The sequence below is a fragment of the Ceratocystis lukuohia genome (genome assembly GCF_044167205.1).
Source record: "Ceratocystis lukuohia strain C4212 chromosome Unknown Supercontig2_pilon, whole genome shotgun sequence".
Taxonomy (NCBI): Eukaryota; Fungi; Ascomycota; class Sordariomycetes; order Microascales; family Ceratocystidaceae; genus Ceratocystis; species Ceratocystis lukuohia.
In genome coordinates, this window is record NW_027263521.1 from 4,199,305 (window position 1) to 4,220,539 (window position 21,235).

A 21,235-nucleotide genomic window follows, 5' to 3' on the forward strand; every position below is an offset into this window, starting at 1 on the left:
ACTAAAAATAATAGACCTAAAGAAACTTACCTTACACTGATAGGCTAACTGAAGAGTAAGTGGAAGAAGAAGGAAGGGGAGAAGAAGGAGAATAATATTACAGTTTAGTACTGAATATAGAAGGCAGTGAAGGTGGGTGGAAACACAGGGGGTAAGTGAAGTATTTCACCCTGCTCACCAGCACAACCTTCTAGATAGACTCCTTTCCCTCCTCATCAATCAATAAAGATTATATATGAATCATAGCATTGTACCTCACCCATAACATTGTATAGATATATAGACTAGATAGAACCTCCCTCTGTTACCTGAATATTACTCCCTAAGCAATGTCCTTGTCCTCTGTTCCTGGTGTCTATTACTGTCTTGAATATACTGTTCCTTCTGTCCTTGTCCTTGTCTACCTGTCCTACCTATCCTGTCTTTGAACTATTGAGTTAGTCTCATAGAGCCTTCCTGCCTGTCTGTGACAGAGTGTAAGGCTTCACAAGATACAAGAAGATTCAATTGTATAACAGCTCTGTATTTAAGAAGAACTCAATAAGTTCTAAAAGAAACTAAAGGGAGCTATGCTAACAATAGTGGTCAAGTGGTTTATATGTACATTGGGAAAGATGCACTTTGGTAGGGGGACTAGGGGAAGATGCAAGGAAAAGGGGCTAGAGAGAGAAAGGGGGGGTGAGGGCAAGGCCTGAACCATACATGATCCATAGATCATTACACAGAGTGTATAGATAACTAGTGACTATAGATGATAAATGGCTCAGAGAAAACTCTACTAGATAGAAGTAAGAAATACAAATAGGACAAAAGGCACTTAGTTTTAGTTTTCTTCTTTCTTCTTTCTTTCTTTAGATTTTTCTAAATAAAACACTTTACAGTATTTTCATTGAGCAATTGATGTCAAGCACTGGCAACAAGGAAGGTCAGGGCTAGTGAGTGAAAGGCACTGTAGGACATGTGGCAGAACTAGTCATAATTCAAGCACATACCAGATAGTTTCTACAATGTCTACAGAACAACATAGCACTTAGTTTCAGTTGTTCAGATGCTTAGTTGTGTTTTTATGCCACTTTCTGTCTTGAGTGTTGATTTTTTTGGTGCACATACTTGTTTAGTGTGGTGTGCATGCTTATCCTGTATGTTAATTTAAGTAAATTATAAACTTGGGGGTTTTCACTAATGTCATTCAAGCTCCACCTTTATTTTCTTTATACCTAACCCTTACCCTTTTTTTTAATGGTGCTTGTGATCAAGGTTTCAAGATCAGACACTGCACTAACTCTGCCAAATCTAAACACAGCAAGTGGCTGGCTGCCCTACACTAACTCAATCCAAACACAACTTGCACTATGGGCTCTGCTGGCAAAGCCTCAGGTTGGGGTTCATTCTTACAACAGGCAGTAGCAGGTGTTGAAGCTCGGCTCGATAATATCTTGGCTGATGAGCAAGGCTTTGCATCAACATCAACACTGCCTGCCATCCAGACAACGACCCCAACACCACCTACGACTACAGAAGTTGCAACAAAACCTATCCCTGGTACGTTCCCCCTATCTATGGACTGATTTTTTATAGACACGTCGCTAACTACTCTTGAATGAAGAACCATTGCAACAGCCTTCTAGCAACAAGCAACCAAACAAGCTTCAAGAACGGCTTGCAAAAGCGATTGCAGCTAAAGCATCTCCACGAACGTCAACCTCAATTGATCTGTCTGATACCTCGACTACCCTGAATGTTCCCGACCTGCCTCGCAAGGAGTTAGATGGGAATCTCGCTACCTTGAAACCTAGTGATCCCTTATTAGATGCTTCGACACCTAATGAACCTTTGCTGTCAGTAGAAGAAGATGTCTATGCAACGAGTACATCTGATAATTCGAAAACATCGCATGGCAATAGAGCCGCTGAAACATGCGAAACCTCAAGGCCCAGGCCCCTAGAGACGACTGCAGCTGATGAGGGAAAGAATCCAACCACTAGTTTAGCTAGCGAAAAAAAATTAACTTCGCCGCCGAAGTCTGATTATCATGAATGCCAGCATCAAGAGCTCAATGACTATCTGGAAAGAATCGACAACATGGCGGCTAAAATACGATTTTTGACTGATGATGTCTTGAAAAACTCTCTTAAGAGTAAAAATGACACATCTCCTAATGGAATTGAGCGTCAACTGGCTGAAAGGGACACCCAAATTGCTCAACTGATTAGAGAAGGGCAAGATCTTTCCTTGGAAAATCAGAAGTGTCGAACCGCTATCAAAAACTTGAAAGCAAAGCTTCTTGATCAGAGTCGCGACATGGAAGTTACGAAGGCCAAGCTTGAAAACTCCACAGCTCAATTATCTAGCTTACAAATAGCTCTGGACACGAACAATGGTCTTGAAAAAGACTTGAAAAAAGCGCAGATCTTTATTAGCCGTTTACAGTCGGAGTCTTCCAAGTTAAATTTCGAGCTGCAAACCAAAGATGCAACTATCCAGAGTCTTAACATGGAAATTCAAACGTTGCTGGACGTTCGTGATGCCCCAGTTGTCGACAAACACCCTCATCAGTCAGATGCTGACATGCTGCTAAATAAGGAACTGCAGGACACTATTGCGTCGATGCAGATAGAAAAGAGCCTTGTTACTGAGCGTGCGAACAAACAATTAAGCGATCTAAAAATCCAACTAGACGCTGCAGCTGAGAGATGTCGAAAGGTCGAGGCTGAGCGTGAGAAGGAAGTTCAGGCACTCGAAGGCAAGTTGGAAGCGGCAAGAGTCTATGCGGAGGAAGTATCTTCCCTATCAACGGGTGACTCTAATACCAAGTTGTTGCGCCAAGTTGAGACTCTTCAAACCCAATATGCTATAGCGAATGAGAATTGGCAAGGGATCGAATCTAGTCTACTTGCCCGCTTGGCTGGTTTGGAAAGAGAGCGCGATGATGCATTTCAGCGAGAGTCCGACATGAGAAAGAAAGTCAGGGAGTCAGTAAGTACTATGTATTTGATTATTTATGAGGAGACCTTATGTATGTATATTAACCGTGAATTGATAGACTCTTCGGCTGAAACGTCAGGAGGAAGAGGTTACAGAGTTACGGTCTAAGCTTGATAGCTCTGATGATGAGTCCCCTGAATCAAAAGCGATTTCTGCATGCATGGCAGAAAATGAGACTCTTAAAAATCAGTTGAAAGAAAAGGAAGAATCTTTTAAGCAGCTTCAATTAGAAATGATGCAAAAGCAAGAGGAATGGAAAGCCAATTTTGACAGAATCCCTTCTGAGAAATGGCAGACTATCGACGAAATTGCCGGTATCAATATGCGTTCCTCCACCCCCTTGCGACCTGATTCACCGCAGCTTTCATATCGAAGTCAATTGTCCAATGTGGACTTGCTTTCAACATCTAACATAAAAACACGAAAGACTTCGGCCCCTGGTGCCCCTTGTGCAGATCCCGACCGGCCATCCTCTCGATGGGGCGCTCCACAATGGGCTCTTGCATCACAAGCCTTGTCGATAAGTGCTCGTTCCAATTCGGTAATATCTTCAAAGATTGAATCTCCGATGGATCGACCTTCAAGCCCATCTATTAGCTTCTCCGAAAGCATGGAAAACTTCGGCCAAGTTGACACACCTTCATCGCCTCAAAATCCTACGAATGACATGGTGTCTGTTTCTACTGTAGCCGCGGGGCCCTCGATACAACTTGTTGATAGATTAAGCGCCACTGTACGCCGCCTTGAAGCTGAAAGAGTCGCCTCAAAAGAAGAAAAGGATCGTATTGCTCATCAACGTGATGAAGCTCGGGCGGAAATATCGGCACTAATGAAGAGAATTCAAACAGCACAAGCTAGTGAGTCAAGAATTTCTGAACTAGAGGTTGAAATCAAGGAAGTCAATGCTCGCTATCAAACAACATTGGAGATGCTTGGTGAAAAGAGTGAGTTAGTGGAAGAGCTAAAGGCTGACGTGCAAGACGTCAAAGCTATGTACCGAGATTTGGTAGAGAGCACAGTAGGCAAATGATCAGCGAGGTGATTTTTTATTTTATTAGTATATTTCGAATCCCAAGGGGAATTCAATGCTATGTTTACTGCTTTTTGTTGTATCTAGTTCAAATCAATCCCTTCAGCTTCGGCAGTCTTGATGATGTATTTACGAACCTATGGTAGCCATAAACTGTTAGTTAGATGATCGTTGGAGAAGGGGTATAGCAAAGCACTAGTAGGGTATTTCTCATTACCTCATTATCTGGGGCAACATCCAAAGCTAAATTTCCATCCGAGTCCTTTCTTTTAGCATCAATACCGGCCTTTAATAAAGCAACGGCAACATCGCCATGACCCTCGGAAATTGAATGATGAAGAGCGGTGCTTCCTGAGATATCCGAGGCATTAAGGGGACTATGGGCTTTGAGTAAAGCTTCTATCATAGGGACGGAGCCAATTGAGGCGGCGCGATGGATGGGGTATTGACCTCGCTTATCCCTAATGCGAACAGATGCAGGCGGTTTGAGAGCGAGAAACATTCGGGCCAAGTCTACCTTCTTTTTAGAAGCAATGAAGTGCATGATGGACTAAAGAGCAGCAGGACAGTTAGTAACATTGTGTCGGAAAACAAGAGATTAGCGAATCACTGAACTGGTTTACCTGGCCCGCAAAATCTGTAATGGAGGTATATTTCATTAATAACTGATCCGGACAGCATTTAGATTTTTGCTTTATTTTCCATTTTTTTACAATCAAGGGGAAAGATATCTTACTTTTCATATTTATGTCGGCCCCCTTTTGCAGTAAGAGCGAGATGATCTCATCGGAATCGGCTATATTCACGGCAATCATGAGGGGAGTCCAGCCACTATCATCCTACAAGGCATGTATGTAGGTCATACTATTTGTTAGTTCAAAACATGAGCGGAAACCATCCGATCTGGAGTTTCTTACTTGCACATCCGGGTCAAATCCGGAGAGTTGGACTAACTGTTTCACTATTTCAAGGTTGTTTGAAGATATAGCCCAGTGAATGGGAAGCCGACCATCATTGTCTTTCTTGAGTGATAGTCCGGAGTTACTCTGTGTGCCATGAGTATCAGTAAAGAATACATCGTATTGTGTAGCAGAGGATATTATCAACACTCCTCACTTTCAAGAGGCTTTCAACTAATACGACTAATAAATATATATATGTCAGCGATGGTTAGTGACTGGGTTTGTATTGCTGAATGTTGTAGCGAACCTCGTCCGTCACGAGCAGCCTGATGCAGAAGGAAATCGTCGCCCTGTGATTGGGACATGAAGGCTGAAAATTGGAAGTCAAGATCAAAATGTAGAATGTTGTGAGCGTTGTAGAAAAAAGTGGTTTTCCTTCGGAAGCTCTACAGCGCTAAGGTCATGGTTGCATCTACGTAATTGCAGTACCAACCAATCCCCTTGGAAAAAGGAAAGAACTCCCCACTTGTTGTGTAACCCTTGAGCTAGCAGAAGGCTACACGTCATCAATTTAGCCCTCACAAGGCTGGGCCACTAAAAATATTCCCCTCTACTTTCATAAGGCCCCAAGCTTATGGGGCAATATTTGGCTTTGAGATATCCATGTGTGAGTGACAACCAGTGCACTCACAATATCTATCTTTCACTCCTTCTTTCCCAACGTCCTGTGCAACAAAATGTCGATATCTACCGAAGCCCTCCAAAAGGTGAGCAGCACTATTTGCTTTAGCAACCCTTTTTTTTTAATTCTACATGCTTCCTAGCTACTAGGGAAAGAATAATGAACGATAAAACTTGCATTCTACTAACTATAGCATTATAGCTTGTTCACGAGATTGAGAATCAAGCTCTCTTGGCTGAGCAGCAAATTGGAATCTCAAAATCACAAGTAGCCAGCAAACAGCGTGAAATTCGCCTGTTAAACTTGACCATGAAAGAAGTATCTGGTTTATCCAAGGAGACTCCTTTATATAAAGGACTTGGAAAGATGTGAGTCACCCGAAACGTCAAATGGCCAATATCGCGAGACTGACAATTGCTAACTATACATTACTGATAGGTTTGTATCTATACCTGAACCCAAGCTCATGGATGAAATGTCATTTCAGATGAAAGAACTTGAAGGTGATATAGATAAGTTAGGAAAGCGGCTACAGTACTTAGAAACAACGCACAAAAATAGCCGCGATCATATTGAGCAGATGTTGCGCCGTGGGGGTGGCCCTGCTTCATGAATAACCTTCAAATAATCAGGTGTGGAGACAAAGAATATACGTAATAGATGTATGCGTGAATGGTGTACTGTACTAGACACAACGTTTCTAGATTAAATGTGGTATTTGCATCTTTGCTTAGGCTTGTTTCAACAACCCTATTGGCTAGGGTTAGCGAAAAAGTAGCCGTGAGGTTATCACATGATTCTACCCAGGGTGAATTCCTTCTAGTTCATTCTTCAATGAGAATGAGCTCTCGTACCCGTTAACATATCAACGCAAGCTTTTCTTGGGGATTATTCCCTGCTTGTGGACATGCTGCAAACAGTGCAGTTTGACGCAATGATCCCAGAGCCAACCTTGAGCTTCATTCTCCAGAGCCTTCATGATCAAACTTTACTTGATTGCCGAGTATACCATCCCTTGTCACTATCGCCAACGCTTCATGCTCCTACCTGGCACCGGCATACCGCTATATTTGCTCATCCCTATGCTCCGTTAGGAGGATCATACGATGATAGAATAGTAAAAACGGTTATAGGACTCTTGCTTCGTCAAGGCTATATGGTTGGCACATTTAATTTCCGGTATGTATTAAAGAATATGCCTTACACGTATGAGCTTAGGCTGTTTCTGACAAAATAGTAAATAAAGCGGAGGAGGCGGCTCTCCTGGACACACGTCATGGACTGGCAAACCGGAATGTGGAGATTACATGTCTATGGTCGGGTTTCTTGTGTATTACGCTCATCATCTAGACCCCTTTCCGAACCGTGATGAGCTGGTGCCATCTAGACAAGTATCATTGGAACCAGACACTGCTAAGGGAATATCGCCCGTCATGATTCTTGGGGGATACTCATATGGCTCTCTGATCACATCAAAACTCCCCCCTTTGTTAGAAATTTTGCATGAGTTTGGTTCTCCGCCGTTAGGGACCACGGCCGCAGAGATTCGAACAAGAGCCAAGCACTTGGCCATGAATCAAAATGCCATTCTATCAAGCATTTTTGAAACCAGATTAAATGTGGCTGATCCAAGAAACTACCGACATTCTTTTGGTATAAGGGTTGGTGGCTGGGACACGATAGAAAACCATGGACGTGAGTCCCGGCGCTCGTTGAGTCTAGATGCTGAGGATAAGATCCGCAAACGGCTTAGCGAGGTCAAGGCAAGACTTACTCATCGAAGAAAATCCAAAGACAGTTCCCGAAGGGCTTCATCAGTTGGAGGAGCCGAGATAAGGCCAATATGCAGGACACCAGTGCTGACTACAGAGCCACACATGCTAGACGCGCTGCTTGATCTTGTAGTACCCAATGATGCATATTTGTTAGTATCTCCTCTTCAAGGTGTTATAAGCAATCTTGCAACATTCTCTTTTCTACCAACGAGCTTTTTTCGCCCCATACCTCTTAGCAACGATGTTGCTGAGAAAAAGCTTTGCGAACATCCAACATTGGCTGTATATGGCGATAAGGATATATTTGTACCAATTGCGAAGCTTCGCTCTTGGAACATCAAACTCTCATCAAGACCTAACTCACACTTTCAAGGGACTCAAATCCCCAACGCAGGTCATTTTTGGTCGGACAAGGAGACATTTGATGCTCTCCAAACACGAATCACTGAGTTCATTACGTCACTTATTTCACATGAAAAATAACCAAACATGCAACTGGTACAATAGTACAAACAGAAATTCTAATAAGTCTCGATTTGCTATGAATGAGAGACCACGACGCAGTAGAAACAAATGAAAACTAGTTCTATTTAAAGAGGATGGTAAACAGAAATAATATAGCGTAAGTTCTTATTCATAAAATACAATGTTGATTAGATATCGTGATCTGTTGATAGCCCAAGATGGACGTGACTACTACTACTATGTAAGGCAATAGGAAAACTAAGTGTTTCGCTATCTTCAGCCTCAGATGAGCTTCGTGGGCGATCCTTTTGCCAATTACGTCGGGAATCATCGATCACATTAGAAACGGGCGATAAAGGTATACCCAAGGGAAGAAAATGAGAAGACCGAAACGCCACAGATGCTGACTTCCACCCTATTTTTCGTGAGCCACTACTTTTTGGGTAGTTGTAGATTTCATGAGAGGCAATAACCCGAGCTTTGAGGGTATTAAGACAACGTCCAAGGGCAGCCTCAATGGAAACCCGCTCACGAATGCGAGCTATCTTAGGCCAGGTTGCTTTTTCCCCCGCTAGACAGCTTCTCAACATGAAGTCTATCGTAGGGTTTGTCAACAGACAAGGCAGATCTTTAGGATTGATTTCAGGCAGAATGTTGATATCACCCGAGTACTTCTGATTAAGGATACTTTTGATTTTTGAGCAGTATCCTGGAGCCATTCCAACATCGACCATAACTTGTAGGCGATGGATAGCCTCCATAATGGCAACATTTCCCAAGGCATAATTCCAATCTGAGGAAACTTTGATCGGATTGAACTTGGAGCCTTGATTTTGGTCAGAAGTGAGATGGTTGTCCTTCGAGAGAAAGGGCACTATGTGCGGATTAACTTGTGACACAATGAAATGGTTCACATTGAACATTTCTGACAGCCGCTCCATCGGAAGATCGTTGTCCAATGACCCATCAACCCATGTTTGTGAGCCAGGCTCCCATACTTGAATTTTGCCATCCATCGGGTTTTTAATCCAAAGTTTGCCGGGGTTGAAAACAAGGGGAACTGAGCATGAAGCAGTGACGGCTGATCTAATGAGAACATTCGGGGCAGTAATATAGTTTAGCAGCCGTGGCATATCATGTGAAGATGGCGTTGAAACACAGATGTTAAGGATGCGTCTTGAGCGGTTGTATGCTTCTCGAAAGGTGATATCGCCTATCATACCCCTCATAACGCGATCTAGATTGCTAACATCATTCCAGCTTCCTTGCAAAAGTAATCGCTGCAAGTGACCAATAAATCCAATTTTGGACCCTGCTTTTTCGAATACATCTAGATGGCCATAGGCAAACTCTTGTAACATCTGGGGAATTTCAGAGTCCATTCGTGTGCAGAGTACCGCGCATACGATCGACCCCGCTGAAGCCCCAGATATAATTCGCGGTAGTAAATCTGCCTCATGCAGAGCCTTTAGGACTCCAATATGAAGCATGCCAAATGTTGCTCCGCCACTTAGCAGTAGGGCGCTGCGACCAAAGTTTTGACGAGCTTGTTGTATAGTTCGAGTCAAGAGCTGCAGCGTCATTTCAATTGGAAGTCGTCGTGCCGCGATGTCGGATATTGCATCAATTGTTTGGACGGCCGAGTCAACGTACTGTTCGATTAAAGATTTGGTACCAATATACGAGTGTCGGTAAAGATTGCGATTGCCCATACCACCAAGATCGCGTGATAAGGCCGTCCGTACTAAGTACACCATTAATTTCAGGTCGCCACTGCTTCGCGCTTCATCTAGACGGCGTATTTCAGCTTTTATACGACGTGGGTTCCAGTCATGTGCCTCTTCATCATTACTCGAGACTTGCCAAGTGTCATTGCCTTCAATAACGTCAAGGTCTTTGGCTGCAGCCTCCCATTCTTCGTGAGTTAATGCCTGTAATAGTCAACGTTAAATACCGTAACTATAGAAAGATAGAAACAACTCGACTAACCTCCTTCATTCGGGATTCGATAGCGGCCTTTCGAGTATCAGCAACATCACCCACCGACGTCCTATTACTGGGACTAGAAATCAACGAGGACACATGTTGTCGAAGCTCAGATAAAGCACCAAAAAGACATGGCACCAAGTTTAAGCTGCTTGGGAGAAAATTGCTAGGTGAAGATGCTGGATTATCGGACTGGGAGTATTTCACAATCCGCAATACCGGCTCGATGTTGATCATAGTGCAAAGGTAGATAGATGCGGGTATTCCGCATAAAACAGGCAAGGAGGCAGGAAGACAAGCAGCTGTCAGGCCATTATTGAATGAAGACAGGCAGAGGCAGTTGAGGTTGAATAGCTTGAATCAGAGTTTCAATCTCGAGAAAAATGTGTATGATATTGCTGATGGGTGGTAGATAAAAATGGCAAGCAATGATATCACCTTTTAATGTGTCGTAGAACAATTAATGTGCATCGGCAAAGAAGCTTTGGGCAATTAATGAGGTCACGGCTAGATTTAACCTAGGTGGCGTAAGATTATCTGTGTCCTCATTGGCCAGAATTTAGTAGTCTAGTGACACTTGCGTTACATCATAAGTGCCAGCAAGTCACATGCCCCTTCCTTTGTCTTATTCCTTTGTAGTTGCAACCCTTGTTGGTAGAGTGTTTGTCTATCCTAACTTCATCACTGAAACTTCGCACAGTATTATCCACCCAAGTATGAATAGACTTTGATAGAGATGCAGAGATGAATATAACTTAAATTGTAAAAACTCTAGTCATAGATACCAGGTACTATTGTCACTGCCACATGTTGGTAATATGTCTCAGCCAACCCATGCCGTTCATAATCGTCAAGCCTGAGTTTTGATGGCGACGGCCCCAGAGGAACACAGCGCCAAAGAAAAATGGACTGGCGAGACTTGCGAGAATGATCCGGGAGAGCACTTTGCCTTGGTGTTCTGTTTTTTTGAGGACTTCTGAATATCGCTCATTACCGAAGCTTATACGCATATAGCGCGTCTTCCACCCAAGCGCAGGGAAGTATACGGATACCTTCTCTTCAAGCCACTTGCGTAGTAGATAGGTGCGTGAAAGAACTGAAGCACGCATCTCAATGTAATTCTGTAAAGCGAGGTCGTTAACTACATGCGCATCAGGGACACGTACTTCGGTGTATTCATTCAACGCCATGGCCCGTTGACTAAGTTGAAGCATTGAGGCATCACTACTGCCATCGGGGCTATTATCCTGTATCAGTTTGGCATATTTGTCCAAGACGGAAAATAAGATACGGACATCTTCCATGCCACAGTTCAAGCCCTGAGCATAGAAAGGTACCATTGCATGGGCAGCGTCTCCTACTATGACGGCAGAAGACCCATAGTGATATGGCTTAGCTTTGATGCTGACTAGGGGTAAATGGGGATTTTTCGTGAAAGACTCAACAAGCTGACTAGGCTTAATAAGTTCAGTGACTCCAGGGAAATGGCAGTCGAAAAACTCGGGGATTGTTGAGACATCAGCTTCGAGTTTTGAAAATTCAGCGCTAGGCAGAAATAGAGTGCAAACAAATGAACCGTCCTATTGGATAAATGTCAGTATGCTTGAGGTTGGATGAGAGAAACTTCGCCGCCAGAAATAGTGAGAATGTGCATACGTCAGATGGAATAGCGATAAACATGAAGTCTTTCCCCGGCCAAATATGAAGATGGCCTGGGGAAATCGCAAATCTAGGCTTGTTCTCACAACTAGAATCTGGCTCCAGAGGGTCAATGCGGAATTCACACCATAGAGTATCGACATACTCCTGCTGGAAATTCATACGGGTGAATTTCATCAAATGGTACCGCGTGAGAGAGTGTGCACCATCTGCTCCGATTAAGAAGTCGAAGCTAATGCGAATTTCCTCTCGGGGCTTTTCAGTGGGGGACTGGCCATTGATTTCAAACCATGCCTCATTCTTGCGAAAATCAACGCCCGTAAGTTTGTGGCTGAAGAATATTTTGACGTTAGGCTGTGCCTCAAGGGTATCAAGAAGTGTTTTATTCAAGATAGTCCGATCCATCGAGAAAATAGTCTATTTCATTGAACCATGTTAGTTTCCAATATTGAATCATTATTTTCAATCAAAATTGGAATATGCATTCTTACACGCCCAAATGGGTCGTAGTCTTGCGCTTCTTCGTAAAACGTTCCATCGGCTTTTCTCCCATGAATCATTCGGCCCCTCATGGGAAGTGCTGACTTGAAGACGTCTTCTAGGAGATCAGGGAAGCCAGAGTTGCGCATAGCATTGATACCTCGCTCAGACACTGCAAGATTAATGGAGCGGGTAAAGTTCAAGGGAACAGTGCTAGGATCGCGGAGGTCTAGAACTTCTTTGTTAACCAAGTGATCATATCTCAAGGTAAATTAATGTGTGTAACATACCAGGACGTAACTCGTAAACCTCAACTTCATGGCCTCGGTGAGCTGCATACAAGGCAGCCAAAGATCCAACTGGACCTCCACCCACGATAACTGTCTTTTGCATCTTTGTAACGTTTGGCCGTCGCTACGAGCAAGTACAAGACTAGAAGACTCTAGCTACAGGAGACCTAGGTCCATGATATATGTACTGAAGGTGGAGTGATAAATCATACGATTAGATATTTTAATTCGTGCATTTTAGGTTTATTATCTCATCTGCAATCGGAAGTTTATGTTATGTAACTAACCCATCTAAAGTGTTATTGGTTGCGTCACAGCTTGGATATAAGCATATTCATAGTGGGGGTTTCTAGTTTATTATTTTTTGATAGCCCCACATGTTGCATTTATTCCATTAGCTTTGGGGAAAAAAAACATTTTGGACCTTCGGATACAAAAAAAAAAGAAACTATAGCTTAAACGAGGCTGGCTTGCATTGCGCTTTTTGCTCAACTTGTGATCTACTACCTACTTTGATAGCAGAACATAGGTTCACAGTCAACGAGTTTTTGGCACAAAAGAAGCTTTAAACGGGCCTATCTTTCTTCTGACTCTACTTTATCCAGGAAAACTCAGGCAAAATGGTTGACGCCCCGCGCAAATGTTCTGGCACTGACTGTACGGTTGATGCAGGCTCACTGCAGTGCCCTACCTGTATCAAACTCGGGATCAAAGATACATTCTTCTGCTCCCAAGAATGCTTTAAAAAGAGCTGGGTTAGTTTAAATGGTCTTAGAAACCCATGATAGAGGATTCAAACTCTACTTCGTCATTTCTAGAGCACAAGAAATTTGAAATTCGCAATTTGAAGGGAGAAACTCCATGCTAACAACAGTCCATCTAATCGGCAGTCTACCCACAAGCAAGTGCATAAAGCGAAGACAAACCTCCTGGAGAAATTCATTTCCCCTTCCCTAGTTTCCGAGCCCAATGCCGCCGATGGCACCTTCAACCCATTTCCGACATTTGCCTTCGCTGGTCCTCTGCGCCCCTTATATCCTCTTTCTGCGCATAGAAAAGTCCCCAAGAGCATTCCTCACCCTGATTGGTCTCAAGATGGAATCCCTAAATACAATAGATCTATGCTTCGCCCTAGCCGTATTGAAATTTTGGATGCTAAAGGACAGGATGCCATGCGAAAAGTTTGCAGACTCGCCCGGGAGGTTCTCGATATTGCCGCGGCTGCAGCTGTCCCTGGAGTCACTACTGACTATATTGATGAAGTCGTCCATAAAGCTTGCATTGAGCGCAACGTAAGTTTATCGAAAAACAAAAAATCTAAAGCTTCAAATTCTCTGATCAAACAAACCGATAACTAATACTATCGTGTCAGTCGTACCCCTCACCACTTAATTACAACCATTTCCCAAAGTCTGTTTGCACTTCGGTCAATGAAGTCATTTGCCATGGTATCCCTGATCAAAGGGTATTGCAAGATGGTGACATTTTGAATATTGACGTTACCCTTTATCACGAGGGCTATCACGGTGATCTCAACGAGACATACTATATTGGCGATAAGGCCAAGGCTGACCCTGATTCTGTTCGTGTAACAGAATGTGCTAGAGAGTGCCTGGATCTTGCCATACAAAGTGTCAAACCAGGTGTCCTGTTCCGCGAATTTGGTAACATCATTGAGCAGCACGCCAAGACCCGGGACTGCAGTGTCATTCGTACTTATTGCGGCCATGGTATCAACAAGTTATTCCATTGCCCTCCTAATATCCCCCATTACGCTAAAAACAAGACCATCGGCGAAGCGAAACCTGGAATGACCTTCACTATCGAACCTATGGTAGCCCTTGGAAAGTATCGTGATATCACGTGGCCCGACAATTGGACAAGTACTACGATAGATGGCAAACGTACTGCACAGTTTGGTAAGTTGTCTGCCATGGGCTCCTATCAGAAATATGGCGAATACTTGTCTAATTCAAATTAATAGAGCACACACTTCTCGTAACCGACGATGGTGTAGAAGTTCTTACGGCTCGGTTACCCAAATCTCCAGGAGGTCCAGTGACCATACCAAAGAAATGAATACGACCTTATATTGAAGGAAATTCGGCAAAAATCCAACAAATTTGACGGGTAGATGGTAGTGCAATACAAAAATGAAATGGTGTCAAGTAGAAGGAACAAGCATCTACATTTAGACAAAGCTTCAGTATGGCGTGGTTTTTTCCCCCTAAAACCAATGCCACATCAAGAAAAATGAAGGCCAAAACTGAAGCCAAATGATACGTCCCTTACAAAAAATACATGATGATAGTGCAATCAAAGAAACCTTGTTTGGTGACTTGAGGCTAAAAGACAACATCAAATATATGTGGCTGAGGTGGGACGAAACCGGAGGGAGCCTCATTCAGTGTGGCGCACGAAGGCGGCAAGCTGTGAAACCTGTCCTAAAAATTATAGAACCAAACAATATCAAGGTGAAGTCCCCTCAGGTCCTTTCCACTTAGTTGCAACAGCTTTAGGCCACCAAAAATCTTTGATGTCATCTTAGTTTTTTCTTCTTTTTTTGTCACAAGTCACAAATTGGCCCCGAAATCTTGTCCTGCGTCTTGGCCCCTGCCATCAAGAAGCTTCAACGATATATCCCTTGCCTGTCCTGTCCCCCCCCCCCCCCGCCTTCTCTCATAATTGAGAAAGAAAGGAAAGCCCACTTCTTATGGGTTTTATTACACTAAACTTGCTTAGCCGTTGAGCCGCCACGTAAAGTGTTCTCTCCGACTACCAGCAACGAGTCCCTTGACAAAGTTCTCACGCTCAAATCTCGTCTTTCGCCTACGATACCTCCATCACTTCTGCCTTCTAATTCCGGCTTTCTCTCTATTTCTTTCTATTTTGTCTTGCGCCTGGTTTAACATCGCGACCTCTCATCATGTCTGGAGAAGCCTGGCTTTACCTATTGGCAGTGTTGATCAATGCTGTCAACCTTTTCCTCCAGGTTTTCTTCACTATCATGTACAGCGACTTGGAATGGTACGTAACCAAGTCACCCGACAACTACTGTTTGCGCAGGGCGTACTTCCCCTCAATTGACCCAAAAGTCAATATTGTCATTAGCTCTTTCAGTTGCGACTGATCATGATCTTGTTGATCCCGATAGCTAGCCAGTACGTGCTCTTCATTAGGCTAACAAGATTTCTCTTTTCTTCTTGCCAATAGCGACTATATCAACCCGATCGATCTCTGCAACCGCCTTAACACCTACATTGTCCCCGAAGCTGCCGTCCATGGTTTTCTCACTTTCATGTTTTTGATTAACGGATACTGGCTTCCATTGATTTTGAACTTGCCGTTACTTGCTTGGAATATCAAGAAGTTAGTCACTTGAAATTATCTAAATGTGAATTGCGCCCCGATGATGCTAACACATCCTCACAGAATTTTCGACAACGTTCATCTTCTTGATGCCACCGAGATATTCCGCAAGCTCAATGTCCACAAAAAGGTATGTTCCCTTAGTATTACTCGTACTTTAACCGACAAAATCTAACTAGTATGACTGTTTCTTAATAGGAGTCATTCTCAAAGCTAGCTTTCCATTTGGTCATGTTCTTTTTCTACCTCTACAGCATGATCGTTGCCTTGATCAAGGACGAGTCGAGCTAGACGCTAGATATCTCTGCTCTCCAGCAGGGGTTTACCTCTAAATCTTTACTCTCTACTCTCCTAATCAGCGGGTGCCTCTTTTTTCCTTCTATATTCATGCCTCCGATCTGTAATCAGCAAAGGTTTCTTTGTCAATGCCTTGGGCGAACTTTCTACCCCTCTCCTCAAATTGCGTTATACCTTTTTGTTTAGCGCAATTGGATCATACCCTCGATCTTACTCAAAATTAATAGGATATATCACCAAGTTCCGTTGATCGAATATGAGGTTTATCCCCATTTCTACAGGCGGTCTCTCTACAACCCCGCCTCGGAATCGAAACATGACGACGATGACACCAGCTCACCTTGATGTTAAATGAAAATCTCACTAGTTTGCTAGTGTAGATATATCATCTCCTCATCAAATAGGGATATTGGCGAGTTAAAGAGCAAGCAATATGATCACTTATGTTTTGTGGAGGATACTTTTACGTTCAAGCTACGAACCACCTATAATATCACATTGTAGTTTTCGTATTCCATTAACTTTTCTCATCGTATTCTTTTTCATGCCCAATAAATTTTGGTTAATAGAATGTATTAAAGACTCACTTCAAGGCACCAATGACTTCCTTTGATAAGTCTGTTTTCTTAACTAATTGTAGGTAAAACTAAGCTGGGCATAAAAAGGTAAAAGGCTGCTCTGTAGATCTAACCCTATTATTAAAGTGGGGCATGCTGCCTTATCATTACTTTCAGCAGTGTTAACAAGGCTGAGGTATTGTCAATTTCAATTTTTATATTTTGCACCTGCGACTTTGACCTACCGATTGTCAACATTAGCTCATCCGACCTCATACAGTAGCCCTGTTCTTCGTAATACTTCGTCGATAACCAATACATTCGAAAAAGAGCAATCTACCCCAAGCTTACGATAAGGCCGACGCAATCACGATCCAAATTACAATGGCAGACCTGAACAAGTTTCCAGCCAACATGGCGCCTAGAGATGCCCTGATTGTGAGAGAACAGGCACCCCTATCACATACTGCCGACATATATAGCAGAGAAGAAGTTTCAAGGCCATCAGTTGGACCAGCCAATCCATTTTCTCAAGATGGCGCAAAAAAACGCAAAAACAATGTGTTAACCGGGTTTGCTGAAGAAACTATCGTTAGCGAACACACCTTCAGAGCAAAGCACCAAGCCGTTGAGAGACGTGGTGGGCCTGAAAGGGCAATCAAGTCGGCAACAGAAATAAAAAAGGAAGCTTCCAACTTAAGAGCTACTCGTGAAAAAAAAGGCGACGCAACTATCGTTGAAGGTGCAGGTGCATATGTCGGCCCATGGGCCAAATACAAACCCAGGTATCAAGACGTTGATGATGATGAGTCACTTGCTAGCGATGAGGAATATGAAGAAATTGAAGTCACAGATGACGAGGATATCGTTGCCAGTGGCACAACCGTATCAGCCCCTTCTGTTGCGCTAGAACGAAGAAAGGAAGTAGAGAGTCTTGGTACCGAAACCACTATCTTCCATGGATCACAAGAGTTCGACTACCAAGGCCGTACATTCAGTAAGTATTTGGCTATTACCTGTAATCATTGCTATCTATACCCAACTAACTTTTTTATTTTCTCCTCTACAGTGCATATTCCACAAGATCTCAATGTCGATCTACGCAAGGAGCCTGGAAGCATCACGAACTTCATTCCCAAGAAACAGATTCATGCCTGGAAGGAAAGCAAGCAAGCAATCACATCACTACGCCTTTTCCCCAAGTCTTCACACTTGCTATTATCAGCAAGTGCGGACTCCACTATACGCATTTACGACGTCTATCATTCTCGGGAGCTTCTTCGAACATACAACGGCCACAGCAAAGCACTTTCGGATACTCATTTCAATCATGATGGCACCAAGTTCATCAGTTCTTCTTGGGACCGTACCATAAAGCTGTGGGACACCGAAACCGGCAAGTGTCTTGGCAAATTTTCAAATGGCAAAACTGCACATGTTATCAGATGGAACAATCTATCTCCTGACCACCACAATGAGTTCATTGCAGGAATGTCTAATAATACCATATTGCAATACGATACCCGTGTGGGGAACGAAATCATTCAAGATTACAATCACCATTTGTCGGACATCACAACACTGGAATTCCTTGATGAAGGCCGCCGTTTCATGAGCTCATCTAACGACAAAACAGTCCGCGCATGGGATTACGGTATTCCTGTACCTACCAAGATCATCGCTGAGATTGATATGTTTGCGTACACTCGTAGCTGCTTGCACCCTAGTGGGAAACATGTTCTTTATCAGAGTGGCGATAATTCCATCTTGGCTTACTCCACCGGAGACAAGATCCGACAGAACAGGAAGAAGCTTTGGAAGGGCCATCACACGGTTGGTACTGCTATTGATGTCACTGTTAGCCCAGACGGCCAGTTTGTTACGAGCGGCGATTCGGCTGGGTTTCTAGTGTTTTGGGATTTCAAAAAAGGCACAATGCTGCACAAGATACAAGCTAGCAAGACGGCGCTGACGTGTATGGCATGGTCAGAACAGGAAACTTCCAAGGTATTCACAGCCGGGCAAGATGGACAGGTACGACTTTGGGACTAACAGACCAAGCAAGAGCCATACTAATCAACATGGCTTCTTTTTTATGTGTATGGCTGTGATAGCTTTTACGATCCAGCATCATGCACTGAATAAGAAGATACTATCTAATGATATAATACTATATACCAAGCTGTACCTCGTTATTCTAGAGTCTTGCACATGGCACAGGCACACTGTTACAAAGTTTCAATCATGGGCAAAATTATGAACAGAAATTCGACTATGAAGTCTTGTGTCGATAGCTATGTTGATCCATACATGAAGAAGTAGTAGATTAGGGGAGGTAATATGATTTTTTTCCAAGCAGGATTGACAAAATCATCAAGGCAAATCAACAACGTTGCGAAGTGAGGGAACACAAGAATTGAAAGGAATGAAAGTGTTACACAAAACTTACAGCATCTTATTAGCTAACAATGGGTTGTTCTCCTGTCTTTTTTCCGTGGAGAGCTTCTTCGATAAAACACAACATCAAGACTATTGGTCAATAGAAAACACATTAGGAGAGTATAACAAATGAGCAGTGAAAGAGGCGCACAGCGCGGATGAATGGAGATAAAACAAGGCTATTACTAGCTGGAAACAGCACCATGAAAACAGGTGCATGCCACCCATATTTTTCTATTCACAGAAAAGAAATCCAAAAGCAAAACGAGAAGGAATCAGAGCTACACTCAAGACGCACGCTCATGAGAGGGATACAAGGCTCTGTTTTAGTTACTCCTCTTGTTTGTAAGCAAACAATTCTGGCATTCAGGACATTCCGGTTCTGAGGCCGTTTGGCATATGCGTTGACAGCTACATATCCAAAGCTTCTGGTCCATTTTGGTAACAAGGTTTTGGCCTGCTTTATAAAGACCATGATGAACTCCGCAATCAATGCAGTAGCGCCGCAGGACAATAGGCTTTGTGCCAGGCGAAGTATTTGAAGGGGGGGTGGTGCACAAAGGTTTTTTTGCGGTGTCGGATGTAATAGACAGGAATACAGGCTCAGTTTGAGATGGGCTTTCATTATTGCAAAGTGATTTCTGCTCCTCGCCGCCAAGTTCGGCTTCAGCGTCGTGTGGCAGTTCAACCTCAGCAAAGTGTACAGGACTGCGAACACGAAAACAAGCATAGCAGGCAAAGTTTCCAGGATGCTCTTCATCATCGGTACATTTAGGCCAATGCTGAGAAAAGTTCTTTTCGGCGGACATGACAAAAGCCAGCTTTTCATGGGCAGGAGCAATTTGAGTATCGACTATGCTGTTTAGGAGCGTGTTTGTCTGAGACAGGCGAATTAGAGACTTATAATCTAGTAGCGAAAATATCATGTCGTTGAGTTCACGCGGTAGTCTTGCAAAAGCAACGGGCTTTAGAGGTTCGCAGGAGGGAAAGCTCGTTAAGGGCGCAAGAGCAGCTTCGATATCGGCAAAGGAGCGTGGGATAGTCGACTTGCAGATTGAGCTTGAGCTATAGTTGGTGGAGGCAAAGTTCATGGAGCTGCGACGAGAAACACTGGGCGTAGGGAGACGGGCAGAGACTATCCGGCGCCGCTTGGGAGTAGAAACTGGGGAAACATCTCCATCAAAGCTATCGGAACGCCGACGTTTAGAAGAAAGGGGCGTCGAACCACGCGCGTCAGGCAACGGTAGAGACATTGTACTGGTTTCGGGACTTGAGATGTTAGCCGTCTTGAGCGGCTTCCCAGACAAGACAGCTGATCCACCGGGGGCAATAGAAGCAGAGTCCGAGATTTTTGCAGGCCTTGACAAGGCAGTGCTATCCATGTATGAGGGCGCTTCAGGCGATACGATGCCTGCGTCGTTGGAGCATTCGGGGTAGCTCATGATGTCAGAGAGTAGCGCCTTCGTAGTAGCCATGGTAGATGAAACAAAAAGGAAGGAAGTGAAGAGGCCGATTAGTCAGAGTCAGCCGTATACAGGTAGATGCAGGAGATGGGAGTTGCCAAGTATATGGATATGTAGACAACGTTTAGTACAAAAAGGAAATTTTTAAAAGAGCGACAGTAGCAGGCAACCAGAGATCAAGGAAAGAGGCCTAGTTGGAAGAGGAGGGGACAAGAGGTGAAAGTGGTGCGCGGCGTCCAATGAATGGTGGACTCTTGAGAGGTAAGCAATCGAGAACAGCGGCGATGACAACGAAAACAAGAATGACAAAATGAATGATGAAGAAGCAGTGCAGTATCGAAACAAAAAAAAAAAAAAAAAGAAGACAAGACAAGACAGGAATATGATATCAAAGCAAGTAAGGAATGACTGGACGAAGTGAAAGGCAAGACGAAAGATAGATGAAGGACAAAGAAGGTAGATAGTTGACGACAAAATCAAATTGCGAACAGGTGATAAATGAATGAAGAGAATAAACAGATCAAGATCGATGGAAAGATTGACGGAAGAATAGAAGACGAACGAAAAAAAGAATAAAAAGAAAGTATAAAGTATAAAGTATGAAAACTAGTGCAGAAAGAACGAGTGACAAGAATTGAGGAGAATAGACAAAAGGAATAATAGCCAACAAGACGGGAAACGGCGCGTAGTTATCCGGTTACTGAAGCCAAAGCAACAATCGAGAAAAAAGAAAGGAGTAACATGAGAAGAAGGTTGGAAATAAGAGGAAACAGATCCCATCCCAAACCAAGACAAAGGATTCAACAAAGCTGCAAGAAAGAGGAGAACAAGAACAAGGGATTCAGTGCTGCAGCGT

At 43.5% G+C, this 21,235-nt stretch overlaps 9 protein-coding genes across 9 annotated transcripts; 5 read left to right on the forward strand and 4 right to left on the reverse strand.

Moving 5' to 3' along the window:
- Nucleotides 1-1,352: 1,352 nt before the first annotated feature.
- On the forward strand, nucleotides 1,353-4,015 carry HOO65_021021 (Protein sgm1; the record flags this gene model as incomplete). Its single annotated transcript, XM_071006456.1, has 3 exons — nucleotides 1,353-1,542; nucleotides 1,607-2,976; nucleotides 3,044-4,015. The coding sequence occupies 3 exons, from the start codon at nucleotides 1,353-1,355 to the stop codon at nucleotides 4,013-4,015; spliced, it is 2,532 nt and encodes an 843-aa protein (XP_070861659.1).
- Nucleotides 4,016-4,098: 83 nt separating this feature from the next.
- On the reverse strand, nucleotides 4,099-4,559 carry HOO65_021022 (Ankyrin repeat-containing protein C6C3.08; the record flags this gene model as incomplete). The annotated part of the gene is made up of 2 exons (XM_071007095.1): nucleotides 4,099-4,152; nucleotides 4,233-4,559. 2 exons carry the CDS (start codon nucleotides 4,557-4,559, stop codon nucleotides 4,099-4,101), a joined length of 381 nt encoding a protein of 126 aa, XP_070861660.1.
- A 1,095-nt stretch (nucleotides 4,560-5,654) lies between these two features.
- Nucleotides 5,655-6,212, forward strand: HOO65_021023 (putative prefoldin subunit 1; the record flags this gene model as incomplete). The annotated part of the gene is made up of 3 exons (XM_071007072.1): nucleotides 5,655-5,684; nucleotides 5,801-5,967; nucleotides 6,038-6,212. The coding sequence occupies 3 exons, from the start codon at nucleotides 5,655-5,657 to the stop codon at nucleotides 6,210-6,212; spliced, it is 372 nt and encodes a 123-aa protein (XP_070861661.1).
- A 2,042-nt stretch (nucleotides 6,213-8,254) lies between these two features.
- Nucleotides 8,255-10,062, reverse strand: HOO65_021024 (Lipase 4; the record flags this gene model as incomplete). The annotated part of the gene is made up of 3 exons (XM_071006638.1): nucleotides 8,255-8,271; nucleotides 8,459-9,770; nucleotides 9,829-10,062. 3 exons carry the CDS (start codon nucleotides 10,060-10,062, stop codon nucleotides 8,255-8,257), a joined length of 1,563 nt encoding a protein of 520 aa, XP_070861662.1.
- Nucleotides 10,063-10,622: 560 nt separating this feature from the next.
- Nucleotides 10,623-12,357, reverse strand: HOO65_021025 (Kynurenine 3-monooxygenase; the record flags this gene model as incomplete). The annotated part of the gene is made up of 4 exons (XM_071006659.1): nucleotides 10,623-11,405; nucleotides 11,482-11,901; nucleotides 11,976-12,193; nucleotides 12,255-12,357. 4 exons carry the CDS (start codon nucleotides 12,355-12,357, stop codon nucleotides 10,623-10,625), a joined length of 1,524 nt encoding a protein of 507 aa, XP_070861663.1.
- A 517-nt stretch (nucleotides 12,358-12,874) lies between these two features.
- On the forward strand, nucleotides 12,875-14,333 carry HOO65_021026 (methionine aminopeptidase; the record flags this gene model as incomplete). The annotated part of the gene is made up of 4 exons (XM_071006751.1): nucleotides 12,875-12,911; nucleotides 13,212-13,546; nucleotides 13,627-14,173; nucleotides 14,239-14,333. The coding sequence occupies 4 exons, from the start codon at nucleotides 12,875-12,877 to the stop codon at nucleotides 14,331-14,333; spliced, it is 1,014 nt and encodes a 337-aa protein (XP_070861664.1).
- Nucleotides 14,334-15,180: 847 nt separating this feature from the next.
- Nucleotides 15,181-15,914, forward strand: HOO65_021027 (ER-derived vesicles protein ERV15; the record flags this gene model as incomplete). The annotated part of the gene is made up of 4 exons (XM_071007031.1): nucleotides 15,181-15,281; nucleotides 15,468-15,623; nucleotides 15,687-15,753; nucleotides 15,822-15,914. The coding sequence occupies 4 exons, from the start codon at nucleotides 15,181-15,183 to the stop codon at nucleotides 15,912-15,914; spliced, it is 417 nt and encodes a 138-aa protein (XP_070861665.1).
- Nucleotides 15,915-16,861: 947 nt separating this feature from the next.
- Nucleotides 16,862-18,529, forward strand: HOO65_021028 (Pre-mRNA-processing factor 17; the record flags this gene model as incomplete). The annotated part of the gene is made up of 2 exons (XM_071006682.1): nucleotides 16,862-17,474; nucleotides 17,547-18,529. The coding sequence occupies 2 exons, from the start codon at nucleotides 16,862-16,864 to the stop codon at nucleotides 18,527-18,529; spliced, it is 1,596 nt and encodes a 531-aa protein (XP_070861666.1).
- A 713-nt stretch (nucleotides 18,530-19,242) lies between these two features.
- Nucleotides 19,243-20,391, reverse strand: HOO65_021029 (uncharacterized protein; the record flags this gene model as incomplete). The annotated part of the gene is made up of 1 exon (XM_071000219.1): nucleotides 19,243-20,391. One exon carries the CDS (start codon nucleotides 20,389-20,391, stop codon nucleotides 19,243-19,245), a length of 1,149 nt encoding a protein of 382 aa, XP_070861667.1.
- Between the last annotated feature and the right edge of the window lie 844 nt (nucleotides 20,392-21,235).